The 20,400-nt window shown below is 37.8% G+C and overlaps 2 protein-coding genes across 2 annotated transcripts; one reads left to right on the top strand and one right to left on the bottom strand.

Moving 5' to 3' along the window:
• Nucleotides 1-2,712: 2,712 nt before the first annotated feature.
• Nucleotides 2,713-6,686, bottom strand: LOC117293567. The gene is made up of 7 exons (XM_033775930.1): nucleotides 6,147-6,686; nucleotides 5,491-5,987; nucleotides 5,076-5,398; nucleotides 4,791-4,993; nucleotides 4,334-4,681; nucleotides 3,860-4,018; nucleotides 2,713-3,748 (listed from the first exon to the last, which is right to left on the bottom strand). Exons 1-7 carry the CDS (start codon nucleotides 6,555-6,557, stop codon nucleotides 3,272-3,274), a joined length of 2,418 nt encoding a protein of 805 aa, XP_033631821.1. The 5' UTR covers nucleotides 6,558-6,686; the 3' UTR covers nucleotides 2,713-3,271.
• Nucleotides 6,687-8,725: 2,039 nt separating this feature from the next.
• LOC117293556 (activator of 90 kDa heat shock protein ATPase homolog 1-like) lies at nucleotides 8,726-18,891 on the top strand. The gene is made up of 10 exons (XM_033775919.1): nucleotides 8,726-8,906; nucleotides 12,931-13,010; nucleotides 13,140-13,250; nucleotides 14,957-15,042; nucleotides 15,399-15,519; nucleotides 16,032-16,111; nucleotides 16,689-16,844; nucleotides 17,264-17,365; nucleotides 17,901-17,949; nucleotides 18,568-18,891. The coding sequence occupies exons 1-10, from the start codon at nucleotides 8,827-8,829 to the stop codon at nucleotides 18,738-18,740; spliced, it is 1,038 nt and encodes a 345-aa protein (XP_033631810.1). The 5' UTR covers nucleotides 8,726-8,826; the 3' UTR covers nucleotides 18,741-18,891.
• Nucleotides 18,892-20,400: the final 1,509 nt, after the last annotated feature.

Genomic DNA, 20,400 nt, shown 5'->3' with positions numbered 1-20,400 from the left:
CATTTGATACGATGAAATTATCTAATTTACCTCAAAGTCAAAGTCAAAGAGATTGAAATATCCTTTTTTTTTGTAAAAATTAGTGAACAAGTGGTGGAAGGTATCAAATTGTTGTGCTTAGCAGCTCTATGAAATTGGGCCCTGTTGGGTGAGACCCTCCACGGAAGTCGATATACCTGCCGTGTAAAGGACTGTAACTTTTTATTTACATTGACTTTAAGTAAGGTAAAGTTGTTGATCTTTTGATCGATAACAAAAATCTTACCTTTTTTTAGTCCCAAAAAAAACCCCGTCGATTAAAACACTAAATAAAAATCCGCCCATCCACCTGGTTCATTTTGCTGAAAGGGCGAAAGGCATTGTGGGAAGGAATAGTTTCCCCTTTTTTTGCCTTTCCACAGTGCCTTTTTCTGCCCATTCAGCAAAATCAACCAGGCACGGAAACGCGAAATAAAAGAACGAAGTCATACTTCCATTTTTCATTGTATTTTGGACAAGAAGACCACATGACTTTCACGTGACAACAGAGGGCGCGCGTACAAATTATTTCCAGTGATATCCACGTAGCCGCTGTAACCGCAAAGGAATGCGCGCACGCGCAGCAAATACGTCATATGACGCGGTCATTATCTCCTCATGCATATGTATTTTTTTCTTCTTAAAAACAAAGTTATGACTCATCGACTTGGAGGCGGGTTTAAGAAGGCAGAGGTGGAGTCTAAGCTTTTTTAATGAATATGCATTAGTAGGGGCTTGTTCGATGTTTACGTTGTGATTTAATTTTCATTCACAAGTTACTGTGTTTAGATTTTACCGTCGTTTCAAAAATGGTGTAATTATGGTGGTAAAAATACGATTTTCATACTTATTTGGAGGATTTTTCATATATTTAAAAAACGGCTTTTTTGAGAGGGTATATAATCTATCATTTTGTGAACGAGGATGATTGCAACGATCCTGTCCGCCGTAGAACAGAGCTTAAATTTTTTTTTCAACTTAAAATTTGTTCATGAATATGCCATTTTTTGGCAGTTTTTTGACCAAAATAGTAATTTTATACGTAAATAGGATTGTTTAGATTTCCTTAAAGTCAATTTTTCAACCAGAACTCGGCACATTTGTCCAAGATTCTGTTCGTCCGGCAGTCTGTGCTTGGTGTGGTCAGTCATGGATTGCTCCATGGGTCAGTGCATGGTCAGCAACCAGCATGGGTGCCACCACACAACACAGCTTCCTTGAATGCATTGTAATCTGACACCGCGACCTCACGATGTATGCACAAAGGATTGGAAAAGATTATTAAGAAAACATGTGGAGAGAGGCTCAATTCTTTCACTTTCAGGTAATATTTGTCTGCTATTTAATTTATTGAATACACCATACAAGTTTAATGACAATAAATGATGAAAGACCATGCACAATACTGACGTACAATAAATTATAATTCACCAATAATGTTATCAGTCGTCAAGATCATATAGTTGTTATACTAAACCTCGTTGCATTTTTAGTATTTTTTACATGTAAGAATAAACGACCCACGTGTGAGAAGCTGAAGGATCATGGAAGGAGAAAAAAACATGTTGATTGATCATAAAAACCATGTGGAAACGAACGGGATCTGTTTGTTGACATTTTTAAATACTGTTTTCGGTGAATTTAGGAAAGAATATACCCAATTGTACATACTGATATTTCTTCCAATTTTCATCATCTGATTGCATCTTTGTGGGGTAAAAAACCAGGTAAAAACTCATGTTGAGAAAAAAAAAGACCTGGAAAACCCTACAACTTAATTTTGAAACTTAGCGACAATCTATGATAATTATACGCTCAAACTAGATTATTGTTTTTGCACAAACAATTGACGTGTATTTTTATCTATGTTTAGAGAAATGCATACATATTGTTTTAAAATTGTATTTTTTCAAACAATTTTTTGTTTAGACTTATTTATTTCCTACAATATTTTGAAGCGAACTAGGTGGCCAATAAGTAGGCCTGTGCTGTTTTTAAAATTTTGACACACAAGGAAAGATCACTTCACATTCGCAATTTGTGTGATGTATATGAACCAGGATTTTAGTGTGTTTGACGAGCCAATTTTTAAATACCTGCTTTAATTATTTATGTTTGTCTATAGATGCTTATGAATTTCACAAATTAAGAAATTGTGAGTTCAGAAACAAGACAATTTGTTCTAGTCATTGTGAAATCAGCGGTTAGCTTGGTAGGATGGACCAACAACCATGAGATTGCAGGTCCTGCAATCTAACCACTGGACCACGGTGACATAATGTGACGTTCAATTGAAAATTAACCTCTCCCCCCCCCCCCCCCCCCTTCCCCCACCCTCCCCAGTTCAGTGGCCGTCAGCTTCTACAGATTGCGGTGAAAGAAAATACCTCTGAGGACAGCTATGTAGTGTTTACTTAATCACCTGGTAAGTGCATAAATAATAAATTGAGAACTAAATTAATCACTTACACTCTAAATTAATCTTGCCTAAAAGAATTCAATAAAAGTGAAAGAGCAATGCGGCTTAAACCCCAAAGATTAAGACCTGTACATTTTTAAATTATTATTTACACACCCTGAATTCCTATGAGTTTATGTACATTTTGTTAATAGGAGAAATACTTACACCTGTTTTTTGTACCACATTCTTGGGCATATAAGAGAAATACTTACGTTTGTTTACTTACACGTTTGTTTACTTACACGTTTGTTTACTTACACGTTTCTTGTACCACAATTTTAGGCATTGTAAGCCACGGATGAAATTGAATTTGATCCTCAAATCTTTGGGATCATACGCTTAAAGATTAAGGGCCATTTACAAATTTGTAATTTACACATCATGAATTCATATGATTTTATGTAAAATTCTTCAAAAGGATACATACTTACACATGTTTCTTGTACCACAATCTTAGGCATATAAGCCGCGGATTAAATTGATTTTGACCCTCAAAAATATTGCGGCTCGTACACCAAAGATTAAGATGCATTTACAAATTTATAATTTACACATCATGAATTCGTATGATTTTATGTACATTTTAACAAAAGGATACATACTTACACCGTTTCTTGTACCACAATCTTAGGCATATAAGTCGCAGATTAAATTGATTTTGACCCTCAAAAATATTGCGGCTCGTACACCAAAGATTAAGGTACATTTACAAATATATTATTTACACATCATGAAAAAGTGACCAGTTCTTTATGGATTGAACCTTGGGATTTGGAAATTAATAAAATGAAATTATTTTGAAAAGGCAGCAGGTGGTGCATGGGCAGGGCTGGTCATGACCCAGTGAGTCCGGATGACAGACTGCAGAATGTCCACTTCTTCATGCAGTCCTCGGACGTCACGCCGGAGGGTGTTGAGATGGGCGTGGACCGACTCCCCTCCTTGCTCGCCGTGGAAGCCAAGACCGAAGTGCCACTGCCGCAGCCAGGAGATGACATGGTCCTCTAGTAGATGCATCTTCGGCGGCACACTCTCAGATGGAAAAGTGGCTCGAAAGTAAGCCAGGTAGTTCTTAATGTCCTGGCTTAATGCATCTACGGCTGGGCCATCCAGGACCGATGAAGTGTTAAACGTCCGGTGACAAGTGCCAAACAGCTGGAAGAGTTTGGCATACTTTGCAGCGACTGTTCTTGCTTCACCCACCAGGGAAGGACAAAGATCTCGGGTTTTGTTGACTACTGCGTCGGTTAGGAGTTTGATGTTTTCTTCCTGCATTATATATAAGATAGGTAAAATATTTTAGCTCTAAAATACTTATCAGTTATAATTGTTATTAGTCATACTTGTTATTTGTCACAATGTCTTATAAAATTTGTATACCTTGCAACATTTGTGGACATGATTGCCAACAAAACTCTTCCCATGGTAGGCTTGTCGCTGCACCCGGAAATCCTGGAGAACGATGTCAAGTTGCCCAGCTAGAGGACCTTGACCTGGCTTAAGTGCTGCCTTTTCTCGAAGATCCTTTGCCTCCGCCAACTGAACAAAATTAATAACATGGGCAATATAGTGAATAGAAATGATTGGGTTTTGGGTACTTTTTGTAGTGACACAAAACAATATCCACAGGTTTACATTAAACAACACGGTTTGAAGGTAGAAACCGTTGAAATATTACTTCTTAGGCAATGTATGATGTAAATGCAAAGATAACCTAAGTCTCCCAAGAAATAAATTTGTGTGACATCGGGAGATGAAATTTTTTTTTAAGGAATATTGCAAGTAATATTTTAAGGAAAGATTTCTACCAGCAAACCCTCAGACAGTTTTACATTTTATGTTATGAAAACTTACCAGATGTTGTTGTTGCTTTCGCAGTGCAGTTGTTTCAGTGATGTAAGCTTGAAGATCTGCACTTCCCTCCACAGATGACATGATGGTGTCCGCAAGGTCTTCTTCTTTCTGACGGAATTCCTCATCCAAGGCCTCTGCCTGCAGATCTAGTTGCCGGGCCCTCTTCAACACGGAGACGACACTCTTGAAGCAGGAGCCAAGTGCTGGATTGTCTTCCTCGGTGCGATGTTCATCTTGCAACGCTAACACAGCCGCCACTTGCATGTCAAGGTCATGACATGCCCCTTCAAAGCTATTAAAATGCTTGAGGTATAACCCCAGACTGATGTGAAGTCCGGGGGGGCAAACCTGTAATAAGTAAGAAACAAACTAACTTGTAACTTCATTTGCATTGACGTGCATTGAATTAAAAAACAAAATTGTTATAAGCGCTAAATACAGTTAGCAAATTGTTTACCTGTGTCAGCGGGATCCTAAACATTGGCTCTCTGATCACGTTGTTGAAGAGTTTGGCCTTGGAGAGATTACTGCCATCATCGTTGAATCTGCGGAGGTCGTCGTCCAGGGTCTGTAGAGTCCTCTGCCTGGATGGTGTCCGTTCCTCCCGGGGCTGGCGCATGTCCTCTTTTGTGATGTCACAATAAAGACAGCAGTGTCGCCCTATTCAATACAAGAAAAAAATAAAATGAACATACGTCTACATTTTGCTTTTTTGAACTTCGAAAAACAAAACTGAATTTACCTGAAGCCCCGGTGATTCCATACACTCGGCAGAGATACTCATAGTCCCCGAACATGAAGAGTCTGATGTTGTGGCTCTTCCAAGTGCAGGACTGCAGCTCAGCAACTTGTTGACAGAAGCGCAGGAGACCAATCTTGAGGTTGTTGCTGGTATCACCTGCTGCGAAAGCACAAGCAACTACGGTGTGTCTAAGGGCATTGGGACGTCCAACGTTGGCGATCTGGAACATCTGTTTGAACGTCCCGCCTCCCTTGTCGCCTCCGATCTTGACCCAAACCTCGGTCTGTGGGATATTGCCCTCGTGCCAAGTTAGCTCGTTGTTCCTGTTGAGGAGAGGAGCAAATTTTAAGCATTCTATTCAATTATGTTCTTAAAAATTAATAATGAACTGTTTCAACTTTCCTATTTTTCTTACTTCTGGTAGGCATCTAGTTGCTGTCTAACTTTAGCGACAAGGGACTTCACAGCTACGCAGGGGGCTGGCTTGATGGTAACTCCTCCATTGACGTCGTCAGGGAATGAAAAGGGGAGGTTTTCAGCAATGATGTTGTCCGCCACGACGTCTCGTTGTTGATGACGCATGGCGTTTTCTCCTTCGGTGAGAATGTTGTACTCCCTCAACCATCTTTTCAATTTCCTGGTGCGCTTCCAAGAGACTCCCAGGTGAGCCTTCGCAGCAAGGAGCTGCATGTTGGGGATCCTGATGGTGTTGATCTTTAAGTCCCGCAACATGCCCTGCAGATCTTTTCGCAGGTGGCATAGCTTGAGTTCGTCTTTGTGCTGCTCCTTTGTTGCACCCTTGCTGAGAAGGTTACGGGTCTTGTCTAAAATCTCTGAGCGCCGTCGGATGGTTTTGGAGGAGGCAACCTCGCTGCTTTTCCGAGGAGTGGGGACACAAAGTGTCATGAGAGGCTTATTATGAGAAAAAAAAAGATACAAAATAATCAGCATCTCAAATCATTTTAAGAAATTCCTTGCATGGAGGTAAAAGGAAAAAAACACAAAGAAAATAGTTTTAAACTTAATAAATAATTTAATGCAACGCTTAAGTTGGGAAATAATTCAACTCACCAGACCACCGGTGCTGTACTGTGTGGTTAACCCGTCTGCAGATTGGGCGAGCTTGGTCTTCAAGATGTGTGCTCCGAGAGCCTCCATCTGAGGGGTTAACGGCGCAGTCAGGGGACGCAGCAACATCTGGGTGACTTCACTTTGAGTTGTGGATGGCTGAACGATTTTATCTGCAATTGAAACTGTAGGTGGGTTAACTGAACAAACATGGGTTGAAATTTCACCCACAGTTACATGGACCTTGCATGCTGTGCACTTCATAGCTGTACTAAAAAACAAATCAGCAAAATATCCTCGGGGGGCAGTGATGCTCTCGAAGTGCACTGGTACTTGACAGACTGGACATGGGGCGCTAGGTTCTCTGAAAGATTTATAGTGTGCTGTCAAGCACCCGGAACAAAACAGATGCATGCAAGGTGTCTCCAGGGCATTGTCAAGTAACTGGGTGCAAATTTTACATTCTATCAAGGCTGTACTTGACAATGGCTCAAAATTGGAAATCTTATCCCTGGAGACTGTGGGTGAGGGGGGGAGACTGCTAAAGTGCTCTACATATGCAGGGGTAATCCTAGGCCTGCCAACCCCTGTGCGTTTCTGCTTCTTTTTTCGACCAGCTGTGAGATGTTGGTGGACAGAATTTGTGCAAACAGTGCAGACACCTGTTCTTGGGTGGGGTGGCCAGGCGGGGGCAGCTTTCCTAGGCAAAAGAAACAGACAAGTATAACAAGAATGGCACATGTGAGGGGGGTGAGTGCTTTCTTCATCATGGGAGACGTCAACCTGAAATGTGCTAAGAATTTTGTCTCTGTATTTGGCACAACTCTTAGCACATTTCCCAGCCTTCGTGTCCAATGATGACAAGCACCGCCCCCCACACAGTCTACATAACCTTTTCAGAAAACTCTTATGTTCATCCATTTTGAATCTGTATTACAGAAAAGAAAAAAAAACAGGAAAAACAAATTAATGTTAAAGTTTGAATTATATTAACAATAATTTAAAGTTAAAACTTAGATTTTGTTTATTGCACAAATTGTTTCTTTGACAATTTGTTTATTGCACAAATTGTTTCTTTGACAATGTGATTTAATTTTTAATGTTAAAAAATAATAATTATAATACAGATGAGGTTTTCCCTGACAGACCATTAAAAGTCGTTTAGGCCTATTAATTACACAAAAATAATTACACAATACAAATAGACAAAGATGTGTTTTTTTAAAAATGAACTACTGTTTTCCAAATTTGCACTGTCACAAAATTTTATTGTAGGCCTATGGATTGCATTTATTAATTAAACTCTCGCCTAGTTTACATAGTTACTTGGTTATTATTAATGTTATTATGAAAAGACGGATGCTTTTAATAAAAAACAAACTTGGTTTGGCCAAGCCTGTTTGTTTGTTAATTATTTTCCTGAAGTCTGCTAGAAGAGGAGTGTTTATACTGAGCTGTGAAAAAGAATGTTTTTTTTTTTTTTTTTTTTTTTTTTTTTCATTCATAAAAACCCCACATTTTCTAACTAATAACTGGTTACACTAGACCTGATACATGGCAGAAATATTTGCATAAGATTGCCGAACTATTTATTTTTAATAAGCATAAAAAGCAGCTACGTGTACAGGCCCCTTTTGTTCAAAAGCATCGTTGCCTAAATGGGCAGAATTTACTTTTACTACGAGGAGTAAAGCGACCCCAACGACCACAATCAAAGCACCCGTCAAACGCATCGTTTAACGGCACTCCATTTGTGGCGTTGTCCGTGTGAGCGCGTTTCACGTGAAATGTTGCGGGTGTCAAATTACAAATTGCCCCATTGACCTTGACGAGATTTACACAAAACGAAAATAAAAAAATTCAAGCAGTAAATTGAAAACCAACGACATTCATAAAATAATATGACAAATAGAAATCATGTACTGGGAATTTCATAGATTCACGCAAATTTATACAATCTATGTTTATACTTTTGTTATTATTCTGAAGAAATTTTTGGGGGGGCTTTGGCAAAAAGTAAAAAAAAAAGGGTTTATTTACCTTGATGTGCGTCCGGAAGTCAGTCGATCGCGTCAGATCTACATGTGAATGGAAGGTGACGCTTGGCCTAGAATGATGATTGGCTAACGTAGGTCGGTTTGGATGTTAAATATTCATGAGTCTACTATTTTCCCGCCAGTTTTTCTAACGTTTTCGTTGATGAGTTCACAGGGAAACTTTTAAAATTCGGGCCACCACGAACGCATTTTGACCGCGCGCGGGCGCCCTGTTTCTCGCCAAGTTTACATAAATCGCGCGTTGTTTACACAAAGACTTCAACGCGCAAGGTCAAACCGGATGTCGCACTACGTATCTCTCGGGTTCCTATACGAATGAATTGGTAATTAATTGACACCAGAGGGCGCACGCTACAGAAGTTCATAGACCTTATCGCAAATACCAATGCGCAAGCGCAGACTATTGAATGAGGTGCATTGTGGGATAGATATGGATAAAATTTTGATACCAGCTGGACCACAATGCACCTAATTCCAAGCTTTACGCGCGCGCCCCAGTATTTGCGAAAAGGTCTATTGCTGAGAGAGAGACTCGCGTGTGTTTGTGTGTTTCGTCAAATTCGAGAAATTTCCAACGTTTCTTCCATCAAATTACTCACTGAGTCATTTTCGGTTCATTCTGCACAATGGCTAAGTGGGGAGAAGGAGACCCAAGATGGATCGTGGAGGAGCGCTCGGACGCCACAAATGTCAACAACTGGCACTGGTAAGTATGGACTTGTCGCCCCTTTCTTTTCTTGGTGGAGTCTTCAGTCACGTTTAATGTTGTGCAGTGGTTATGTCGTCTTTTTTCTTGTTGATGTAAAAATTGTAAAGCAAACTTATTTTAGTAAATTAGTGACATGCGCCCTCAACGTAACAAGAAAAAGTAAGGAGAAATGCCTTATTTGACCAACATTTTTCAGGGGAATTTTTTATATATATATATAGGAGATAGGCCTATTTTTTTTTATTTAATAAAAGCTGAGGAGGGTGAAGGTTTGATGTTACTGATGTAGTTTCCTCCATTTCCTTTTGTATTCTCCTCCTCAAAAACTGAGTTGTAATTGGGACTAGGACGTAGGTAGGATATAATTATAATACTCATAATCATTAATAAATTAATCAATATAACAACGTAACAAAGCTTTAAAATACTTAGGGGCCTATAGATAACTTATATTAGGCCGGTCAACCACTCACACAAACACAACCTGGATACGGACTATCGGCAACACAGATAGCCGTTTTAGAATTGCTGTAATTTTGTTGTTGTTTGAGCTATGACTGTGAATTTTTTGGAAGTAAAATAAACTTATAGGTTGCATATGTTGTTAAAGTTTCGTTATTTTTGTGTATTTAATATAAATTTTATAGCATTCTGAACTTGAGTATACGCAGCGTGAAGCTCAGCTTCACGAAACCGTAGCCGACAAAAATTGTTACAGTGAATTTTCGATCGCAAGAATTCCGGTGATGCCATTGTCCAATCTCACCGCAAGAGGTCTCATTCGAAAGCTTAGATCCTCAGCTTTCATTTGGCGCATGCGCTGTTGGGGGGTTAAGCTCGACCAAAAAGTTATAACGTTCAGAAGAAAGTTCACTTGCGATCTCTAAGAAAAGGGTGAGTAATTTCCTAAGCGCAACCGCAAATGGGTAGTCGAGTATTTCTCCTTCCATAAAAACTAACCTTTTGTACAGTTTTAGTGCTCATTCACGATGAAAACAGCATCTGAAAATTGTATCTCCAATGAAATGTGAACGTTTTTGAGTGAGTGACATGAGTCCAGTAACGATCGGCCTATTGTGTGTACGTGTGTGTGGATTTCACGTGCATTGAGCATACGGCCACCTGGCCGCATGTGTGTAGTAGTCCTACGTACGTGTACATGCACATTCTGTTGTGCAACAGTATGGCATGTTTTGTGGGGCTATACCATTTTTGGGAGGGGTGTGCGCTTTGTAATGTTATAAAAATATATCATTTTGTATAGGGAACTAAGGATAATTAATTAATTAAAACCATGATTTTAATCACAATAACCATTTAGAGAACTGAGATGACAATACCTTTTTCCAAACAAAGAAATTAGCTGTCAAAAAATGTATGTTCTATTTTTTAGCACCCCTAAATTTTGGAATATCCAAAAATGATGCATTATTCATTTCCTTATTTACAAACGTAAAATTTGGCTGATTCTCAGGGTTTTTATGAACAAGTACTTCATTATTTTTTATCTTGTAAATTAGATTAGTGCTTTGAAGTATAGAAATAAAATGTAAATGGTGAACAATAGTTAAGCTGGCAAACACGATTTACTTTATTTTGTAATTTTTTTTGTAAAAACCTTCAGAATAAGAATTAATGAAAATAAAATTAAGCTGCTTCCTCTCGAGACCCCCGACAACTTGCCAAAAGTCTGGGCATTTATTATTATTATATTTCCACACTCATAATAACAAAAGCAGAATCAATTTATTAAATAGCACTTTAATTTATGTCACCATAATAACCATTTTAAAACACAAATGAGTACCAAATTGCAAGAAAATACGTAGTGCCGTTCTGACATTACACAGTTTTTGCATATTAATTAGCTAATTTGCATACGAAAAATGTAATTTGCCAATCAATAGGATTAGCAAAGGTAAAGGCCCAATTTAATTAATGTCATCTTAATAAGCATCTTAAAACACCACTGTGTACCAATTTGCAAGGAATTACATAATGTAGTTTTGTTGTTACACAGTTTTTGCATATTAAGTTGCTTCGAAATCCTCAAAACGCATGAATTCAGAGACTTGTTTCATTTTTTGGTGATTCATAACGATTGTGATGAATAAGTAATACATACCAAATGTGAAAAGATGAAAATAGAGACACATCTCTACCCAGAGCCTGCAGAACAAGTAGCATGCACCATGTTAACCCAGAATTATTTTGCCTTCAAAAACACACTTTTTGGGTAAATTCCTTGTTTTTGAACGACTAAAGTAGGTTTGATGGCATAAATTGTAATTTTCAAGACCCTCTATTTTACAGTGTGTGTATTTTGGTATGTCTTTTTTGTTTTTTGGGTAACATATGGGATGTTTGCTTCAGGAAAAAGCTGCTTTTAGTTTGTTAAATTGTATTAATATGAAATTATAGCCTTGTAAAAACAGTATTTTGACACTTTTTGTCAAAACGATGAGTTTTGGTATGACAAAACGACGTTTTCCAGACATTTTAAATCACCATAACTCGAAAACCGTATGTCCTAGAGATACAAGGTAAAAAAAATTGGAATCGCCTCGGAGAGATCTTTCTAATGGTAACACTTTTAGCTATATATTATGAATTTGTAATTTCTGTTGACCGGCCTACTTATATAGCCACAGGTCTAGATTTAGATAGTCATACGTGTAATTTATCGTGATTCGTGGGCATGTTGGTCATGGACGGTGACTGTCTACTCTCTCTGCGCTGTATCAGAAAATACAAAATATTGTTGTGCCTCTCTAGGCACCATAGTTAATATGATATACAGAATTAGAAGTCTTTCATACAGCGAACAGTTGGGGTTAATATGGTTAGTTGTAGGGTTAGAGAAAGGATGCATACACTACAGTAACCAACAATTAGCATTTTTTCAATTTTTTCCCCAAAATAAATTAAAATTTTACATCAAACTAAAGGTCTCCTCAGGAGAAATTCATTGGTGCAAACTGTCTAGGTGCTTTCGTTAGTTACTTATGCCTTCCAAAAGACAACAAACACTTGGGCTCTTCTGGTTGCCGACTGAGGTAAAAAAAATTGTTAAAAAGTAAGACCCCTCGCACTGTTACGCTTGCTGCCCTATCCCTTAACGCACACTCAAATGTTCATAAATGAGATTTTACTGAGAACTTTAACCGAGAGGATTAATTAAAACCTCGGCAAATTCCATGCACAACTTCATGCGGGAGCGAAACCGAACTTTTCTTACTCAGAAATGGACAAGGATTTTACTGATATAGGTTTGACAGAATACCCGGCCGTTGCTGATTGTTTATTAAAACCTGTTTTCTTCACCGATTCAGACAGAGAAAAAAGCACTACGATCTTTCTGAACCTCTCTCTATCTACAGATGGCGGTATTTTTTCAATTGGAAGTCAAGAGAGGGCGGTATTAATTGAAAACGATCACCCGATTTATTTGTCAAAAAAGTTCCAAAATGTCGCAACGGTGACCATGCTCTAAATCTTTTTAATGTGTGAAAAAAATTTAACTTTTGCCATTTTTCAAAAGGATTATAAAAGAAGAGAGTTTTATTGACCTACATGTACAGGAGTAATTTGAAGCTCAGACAGTATGTAAGGTTGAAGTAATGTTCAATTTGAAAAGTCTTTTTTTGTTTGTGCGGCCAGAATAGGAAATGTCAATATCGCGCTACCGCTTACAATGCTACAACAGTCTTCTAGTTCAACCATTAATTTAATTTTTTTACATTGTTTTGTAAGTTTTTTAATAAGTATTTTATTCTATGGTGTTGGGCTGGGGAAAAAATGTGTTCAAACGAAAACAAAGACCCAACCCAAAATTGCTCTCCTCCATTTCTTGGTACCAAGTAAGTTTTTTTTGCTAACGATTATTTTAAATAATTACCAAAAGTGTTCATTGCCTTTATTTAACCTATCAATTTTGTGTCTAAGGTAACAGGGATTGCGTACACACGGCCTGGTACACAATAGTCATTCAATTCCTAATTTATATATCTTTGATCAACAGGACCGAGAGAGATGTGTCTAGTTGGTCTAAGAAGAAACTGGAAGAACTTCTTGTTGGACTGAAGATAAAAGATGACAAAGGTTTGTCCGTTATCCATTATGCTGAGTTTTATCTGTTTGAATTTTGGAGGAATATTTCTACTTCACATCAGTTGTAAGGGTAAAAAACAAATGGTATTTTAAGGTTGGTTGTTGTTGTTTTGATTGCAGGTGAATGCTTGATCAAGGAATTAAACAGTATAGATGGAGAGGCCTCTGCCAGTAACAGAAAAGGGAAACTCATTTTCTTCTATGAATGGAGCATCAAATTGGAATGGAAAGGTATACCTGTTTGTTCTTCTTGTCGACATAAATCTCACCATCATAATTGTCAATCAAAGAACGTGTCCGCAGTGTACATACCTGCTCCCAAACTGAAGTTTTTAGGATTAGTGTTTTTAATTGGTTTCAATCAGTCTTCACATTTTACTGCAAATTTGACAGTTCAAGTGTAACTTATGACAGACATGGCATATTATTAAGTGGACATCATTGCAGTTTTCAATGTAAATGGGGTTGAAAGAAAAACACCAGCCAAACTACCAAAACTTCACTCAACTGATTTAATTACACAATAATATTAAAACGCGAAACAGGTCAACTCGTACCCAAGTCAACTCGTACCCAAGTCAACTCGTACCCAAAATATTGTACCCAAGTCAACTCGTACCAAAGTCAACTCGTACCTAGGTCAACTCGTACCCAGGTCAACTCGTACCCAAGTCAACTCGTACCGTACAACGTACGTTGTATGCCGAAACGGAGAATTTCCGTGCGACGTGATTTTGTAAGCGATAGGAAATAAAAATGATGTTCTACCATCATATGGAGCTCACTTTTATTAATAATAATCTCACGAATTTCGTTTTTAATAATGTTTGTTCATCTCATTTCTGCCTTTTTTCCGCTAGGATACTCATTCAGATATCCATTGTGGTTTCTTTTAAATTCCCGTGTTGAAGGGTCGCCGTGAAAGGCGTTGAGCAGATTAGATGCACACTAGTTCTTCGTTATCAAGGAGGTATAAATATTTCGACCTCCATGTTCATATGAGACCAATTATTTTCAATGAAAAAATATACTATGTATAAAACGCAACCCTTCATGTTTACCTTGGTGTTTTTCCTGTTAAAGTGTTCCCAAAAGAAAATTTCATGGTAAGAATTCATTCAATTCATTCATTTGCGTTATGTTCTGATTATCGTTTTCCGATAACAAGTACATTTTAACAAATATACTGTTCCACTTTTTCCAACCAAAACACTTTGCGTAAGTTCTTATTATCTTTTTCCGAATAAAAAAAACCAAAAAATTCATTCTAACAAGCCTATATTAAAAAAAAAGTTCTCTGATTAATTTTCCCCACCGTAGGGCCTAAGTAACAAAAAAACTGCAACATGAAAAAAAACCAAGAAAACAAAATCATTGCAGCAATGAATAGCTAAATGTATGATTAACAATATAAATAAATAAATAAATTAAACTACAATATTTATCAGTACGAGTAGAGTAAAAAAAATTTTAAACATTTATTTGGGTGCGAGTTGACTTGGGTACGAGTTGACTCAGGTACGAGTTGACTCGGGTACAAGTTGACTTGGGTACGAGTTGACTTGGGTACGAGTTGACTTGGGTACGAGATGACCCGAATTCATTAAAACGTACATGGAAATAAGATTGATAATATAATTTGATCCACGACAAGCCAAGTTTCATTTAGCTTTGTAGTTCAGTCGACTCTCGTTATAACCAAGTGGCTGGGACTGGCCAGCTTAAATCATTTTAACTAAACGGAGGAACAAAAAGTAGATTTTTTTTTTTTTTCTTTTTTTTTTTTTGCTACTTTACTTCAGAGTATACTTTTCATAACTGCTTTGATAACAAGAGCCGATTGTACTACATTACAGAGTCGATCAACATCAAACAAAGACAGGAGAAGAATTTCTGATGCTTTGGTTTAATTCAGGCTTGTTTTGTTGGTCTGCCAGGTAACCTAAAGGATTGCACTACTGAACTGACGGGGAATGTGGAAATCCCAAACATAAGCGACGAAAATGACTTGGACGAGATCGATGTAAGTTGAAGAGTAATTTTAATACATGCATGTGATTGGCCCCTTGTAGATACAGAATGCTCTTTAGGTCATTTGTTGTTGTTTAAGCAGTTTGCAACAGTAGTTTTAGTGGGTAGTAAAATATATAGCAAGACAGTTCCTCTAAAGAACAAACTCTACCTGGCAAGTAGATACACACATGGTGTTACTGCTACAGCTACCTCTATTTTCGTATGATTTGCTAAAAGAAGAAGTGTAACAAATCATACAAGGAAAGCTGAATGTTCCCAAAGTGGTGAGAAAGTAGAGGAATTGTAGTAGTCTGAAAATTCTCAAAGTGATCACATCATTAAGAAATGTCTCAATTGTCGTTCAAGGTTATCGTCACAACGAAGAAGAACACGGAGGAGTCTAGAATACTGAAGGAGATAACGCGTCTTAAAGGGACAAAGCTCATCCAAGAACAGATTGGCAAATACCTTAATTTCCTGAAAGAAGGTAAGAACATTTAGCCTTCAATTTTTTTGGTTTTATTTTTTAAATCAAGAGTAGCTTTAGTATTTTAAGTGAGTTTCTCTTTAAAAACGGATATTTGTATATAGACAGAAGTGACTTGAGGTTTATGATGCAACATTGCAACTGTTACAAAGGATGTTCAAAGCTATAAAACATAATCTCCTATAAAGTTTTCTTTTCATGAGGTTTGAAGAGCATGCTAATTCAAACCATTTATTTTTTTATAAGGCTGTACTGTATTAGGATTAAGAAATTATCTAAAATACAAAAATTATTGTTAAAAATCTTGTATAAAGTCTTGGCTTTTAAAACATAAAAAAACTTATTGTATCTTTCTCCCAAAAGTTTTTGTTTAGAAGTATACTAACTTTGGTTACACAGAGACAAAATTTGACTAGAGCGACTGGGACTGGGACCTCTGTATTAGGCTTCTGACTGGCACCCCTAAACATACAAGTCTAATAGTTTACTATTATTTTTTGTTTATTTTTCAGAGTGTAGTAAAGGAATGATTCTTCCTTCAGCTGAAGTTCAGTCCAAATCTGGCACATCAATTCCATCAGTGTCACCAAAGGTACCTAATTCTAACCTCTCAATCTTTTTAAATAACTGGTTTAAAGAAAAAAGGATTTATTGACCCAATTTGTCTGTGCCTGACTTGATGGTTTTGCATACTGTCAATAGACCGATCCACTAAGCTCCGCCCCATTGCGTATTGACCAATCACAATGCAACGAAGGTCCGACATGCGTGCGTGTATCTTGGTGCTCGCGGCAGAGTTGTGCAGAAAGGCATTGGAGAGCCAACGTGTCGTGCTCACACGTGCGCTGTGGGCGGAGCCTACTGGGTTGGTCTATTTCTGCACTTGCGATTACCATTCTTTTCTTGCTTATTTGATGTGTCATTGTTTTTAGAATCTAAAAGCTTCAATTCAGTTAAAGTAAACAAAAAAATGTGTAAATCATTTTAAAATATTTTATCATCTACATCATGAAAATACTTGGGACACAAAATATAATCACAGCGAAAGTTATATATGAGTTCCAGATACTGCAATAATCTGATAACTTTTCCTTCCCCAAGCAGTGAAGTTGCACGTAATTGCTATTGGGTTATTGTATCTTGTTTTTGTTTCACCTTTTGTTGTCCAGGTTGCATCTCCCAAAGTTCAGCACCAGAATCAAGTAAACCAAGAGAACTTGAAGAACATCCAGATCGGAGTTAAGATTGACACAACAACTCTCAAGCTGAATGAAGAGTTCAAGTGTTCTGCAGAGGAGCTTTATATGACGTTCACAGACCCACAGGTAAATAAACACAAATTCCTAAAATTCTCAAAATATTTCCTCAGGGCAATTGCTGTATTTTACCTGTATCCTCTGATTTGTCACAAAACTATGTAGTACATTGTAACGGCTGCTAATCGACCGGTAGGGGACGCCAGCACGACTTCCATTGGAGCACTACTGGCCGCCCCTGCAGGCCGATCTTCCTCTGGCTGAGGCCTTCTTCTTTGTGTAAAATTCATGGCTTTTTGAGTGTAAAGAAAGCTCTAGAACAAGGGACAGAAATGGCAGTATTTGTATTCTTGTGTCATTTAAAGCAACTTTTACCCCCTGGTCGATGCTACAATATGTTAACATCAAAGCACTTTCTAAACAGACAGTCAGACAAGCGACTTTATATGTTGATAATCTTTCTTAATACTGTGATTTTCTTTGGACAGAGAGTTTCAGCATTCACAAGAAGCCAGGCCATTTTGGAGCCAGTGGCAGGGGGCAAGTTCAGCTTGTTTGATGGCAATGTCACTGGAGAGTTTGTTTCGTTGGTGAGTTTGTATTATCATGATCCTGTTCCCACCATAACTAGAAAACTCAACTATCTATATAGATGAATCCTGACTTACACCCGTTTCAGACAGGCGCTCCAGAGTCAGGACATGCTTAGGACATGGTGTCCAATGGCCTACTTGGATAACCGTCCCCATTCAAGTCTGTTTGTAGCTACATGTAGTAGCTCTGCCTTTGATGAATCCAAGTGGTTATAATGTGCCATCAGGTCTTGGTATGTGCTGTGCTGTTCAATAAATTTGTCTTTGTTGAACCCCAAAAATAGTTAATTATCAGGTAAAGTTTTGCGGCAATGCCATGTGTTTGTTTAATCTTGAGTATGTGTTGTTTCTACTGGTTGTTTTTTTGCACGCTTTGTATTCCTTCCGGTGTTCTTGTGCGACCTTGTAGTGCAAAACCACTTATTATTGATTACCCAAAGAGTTCGTTTAAAAGTTAAATTATGAAGATTTCAACACGGAGCATCATTTTCAATTCTAAGTATTTGAATTTGGGAACATACATTTTTTTCAGGAGCCATGCAAAATTGTTCAACGTTGGAGATTCAAGACCTGGCCCGATGGTGAGTTTATTTTATCAAGGATAGTCTACAATTTTATTCTTGTTAAAAAAAACATCAATAGTTTGCATTATATAACTGACATACAGATCCTTGTCATTTGATTGGTGGAACTTACTTCACGTTACATTCACTATTACTCCCATCCGCACCGGCGATCAAAAAGAAATATTCGCCCATGGGGAATAGCATTTCCCATTCAACAGTTAGGATCATCCTTGTTCTCAATGTTTTTGAGCAGTAAGGTTGTGATCCGATTGCTATTAAATTTGTGCATTGTTGCTGCTACGCGGCGCTATATGATTTTTGGTTGTTTGTGTGATTTTTCATAATGTTATACTTTTTTAAAATACATCAAATGACAAGGATCTTTATGTCAGTTATATAAAACAAATATTGAGTGGCTTTAATTCGTGGAAGGGAAGGAATATTATCGCTCGTTAAAAATTTGGACTATGGAACAGTCCAAATTTTACCTTGCGATAATATTCCTCCCATTCCACTCTGCGCCACTCAATATTTGTATATTTGAGTTTCCGAAAGTACAGAAAAAGTTGTTAGAATTTCGCTCAGCTGTTATAGAAACTTTATTAATACTTCTTTTTTCTGTTTCTACAACAGCCCACTACTCAACAGTCACAATCGTGTTATCCCAGGAATCAGACTGCACAAAGTTAGCCCTCACTCAAGTTGGTATCCCGTCGGCAGACTTTGAAAGAACGAAAAGCGGCTGGAGAACCTACTACTGGCAAGCCATCATGGGCACATTCGGTTTTGGGGCCCGGCTATTTTGATGTCGGCTATTGGGTTGGTTTGACAGCAAGGAACCCAAACTTAGTGATCTATTTATGTGTACATAAACGAAAAGTGCAGATACATGTATTGGTTTTTGAAAATAGCGTTAAGATACTTCCTTGGGAAAATTGTGATTGTCAGGGTGGGGGGGGGGGTGGGTATAAGGAATGAGGTCCTAAGTTAGGACCGCCTTTGTGAAAGGTATATTATTCGGTTTTGTCAGAATGATTTTTTGTTAGACTTCATATGTTGACCTTTGTAATGAATTTCAACATATGAAGTCAAAAATTAAGTCAAGAAAAACAATGTTTCTTACACCCATTGTCCATGTTTATCTTGGGAAAATAGGGAGTGCCTCAAAAGTTTGAACAGTAGGAATTTTCTAATTGGATCGGATAAGTAGTGCGTGCACACGGAACGTTCCTACGGAAGGTTCCACTGGAATGTTCAAAAAACTTCGGCACAATAACGTGGTCCAGCGTAATGTTCTGGCAGTCCACCAACTTCCTTTATCCATCAGTACGTCAAGGACCGTGTCTGCATAGCTTATCCAGCAAACTGAATTGACTCCGATAGAACTGGTTGCTCAAAGTAGCTTTGTTTAAATATGAAAAATGAACACATCTCCTCACTTCATCAGTCAATTAATCGTAACATTTATATGCCGCCATATTCAAATGAAAATTTTTCTTGGCGCCGTACAGTAAGCTATTGTAAACAGGTGAGATTTGAGTGATGTCTTAAAAGTCTGTTTTGTAGGGGATTGTCAGATGTCGTTAGGAAGACTGTTCCATTTCCTTGGGGCTGCAACAGAAAATTAACGGCGCGTTCATCTAACTGTGTTCATGACCTCAAATTTAGTGGCATAGCCAAAGGTGGGAAGGTGAGAGACTTTTTTAAAACAACTTTTTAACAGTGTACATGTTTTTGTTCAATTTTATTGGCTAAAGTTTCCCTTCTTTCTCTAGGACTTCAAATTGATGCTATAGACTAATAATTATTCCATGTATTGACCCAGTTCACCAAACGTCGTCGTTACCAGAACCTTTGATGCAACAATTTGGGGTCATTGTCCCCCACATTGTAGTCATTTTAGGTGACAAGCGTTCGACAGACAATGGCAATGACATTAGTGCAGGGGGCATTGTACATTTGCTGGAAAATATGGACTTAAATGAAAGTGTTTATTTTCAGTCACCTTTTGGAGATGTTTTTAAAATGTTACATGCATATTTGTTTTATAATGAAAAGTAAATATTTTCTCTTCAGGGCCAAAGTTCCATATTCAATCAGTATCAATCGGTCTTCATTGCCCAAATCATGCAGTGTATCATGATTGTTTAGAAATAAGCAGCAACAAAATCTGTTGCAAATTGGGTATCTAGCTCTGACCAGGTCTATTGTTCGGTCTAGACTTCATTTCAAGTCTGACATCGTAGTTATTTATCTGCATCAGCCATGCAAAATTCCATCGGCAAATTGGCTTTCATAGGCTCAAAGTCTAAGATCAAATCCATAGAGGGAGCTATTTCTGCATGGCTATCAGGTAGACAAAACATCACGATCACGGAAATGAAAGCAAGTCAAGATTTGGCTGTGAATTACTCACAATTACTCAACAAACTCAAGCGAATCCTGAAATTGGTTTGCAGCCTCCTG

The sequence above is a fragment of the Asterias rubens genome, chromosome 1 (genome assembly GCF_902459465.1).
Source record: "Asterias rubens chromosome 1, eAstRub1.3, whole genome shotgun sequence".
Taxonomy (NCBI): Eukaryota; Metazoa; Echinodermata; class Asteroidea; order Forcipulatida; family Asteriidae; genus Asterias; species Asterias rubens.
Note: the sequence above shows the minus strand (reverse complement) of the source record. Positions and strands in the feature narration are given on the sequence as shown.

Excerpts from the sequence above, each read along its gene's own strand:
- LOC117293567 (XM_033775930.1), bottom strand. The coding sequence starts at position 6,557 with ATGCATCTGTTTTGTTCCGGGTGCTTGACAGCACACTATAAATCTTTC. Across the intron at positions 4,682-4,790 it reads TTAGGATCCCGCTGACACAG|GTTTGCCCCCCCGGACTTCA; the intron begins GTAAACAATTTG and ends TACTTATTACAG. Across the intron at positions 4,019-4,333 it reads GAAAGCAACAACAACATCTG|TTGGCGGAGGCAAAGGATCT; the intron begins GTAAGTTTTCAT and ends AATTTTGTTCAG.
- LOC117293556 (XM_033775919.1), top strand. The coding sequence starts at position 8,827 with ATGGCTAAGTGGGGAGAAGGAGACCCAAGATGGATCGTGGAGGAGCGC. Across the intron at positions 15,043-15,398 it reads ATGACTTGGACGAGATCGAT|GTTATCGTCACAACGAAGAA; the intron begins GTAAGTTGAAGA and ends TTGTCGTTCAAG. Across the intron at positions 17,950-18,567 it reads ATTCAAGACCTGGCCCGATG|CCCACTACTCAACAGTCACA; the intron begins GTGAGTTTATTT and ends TTTCTACAACAG.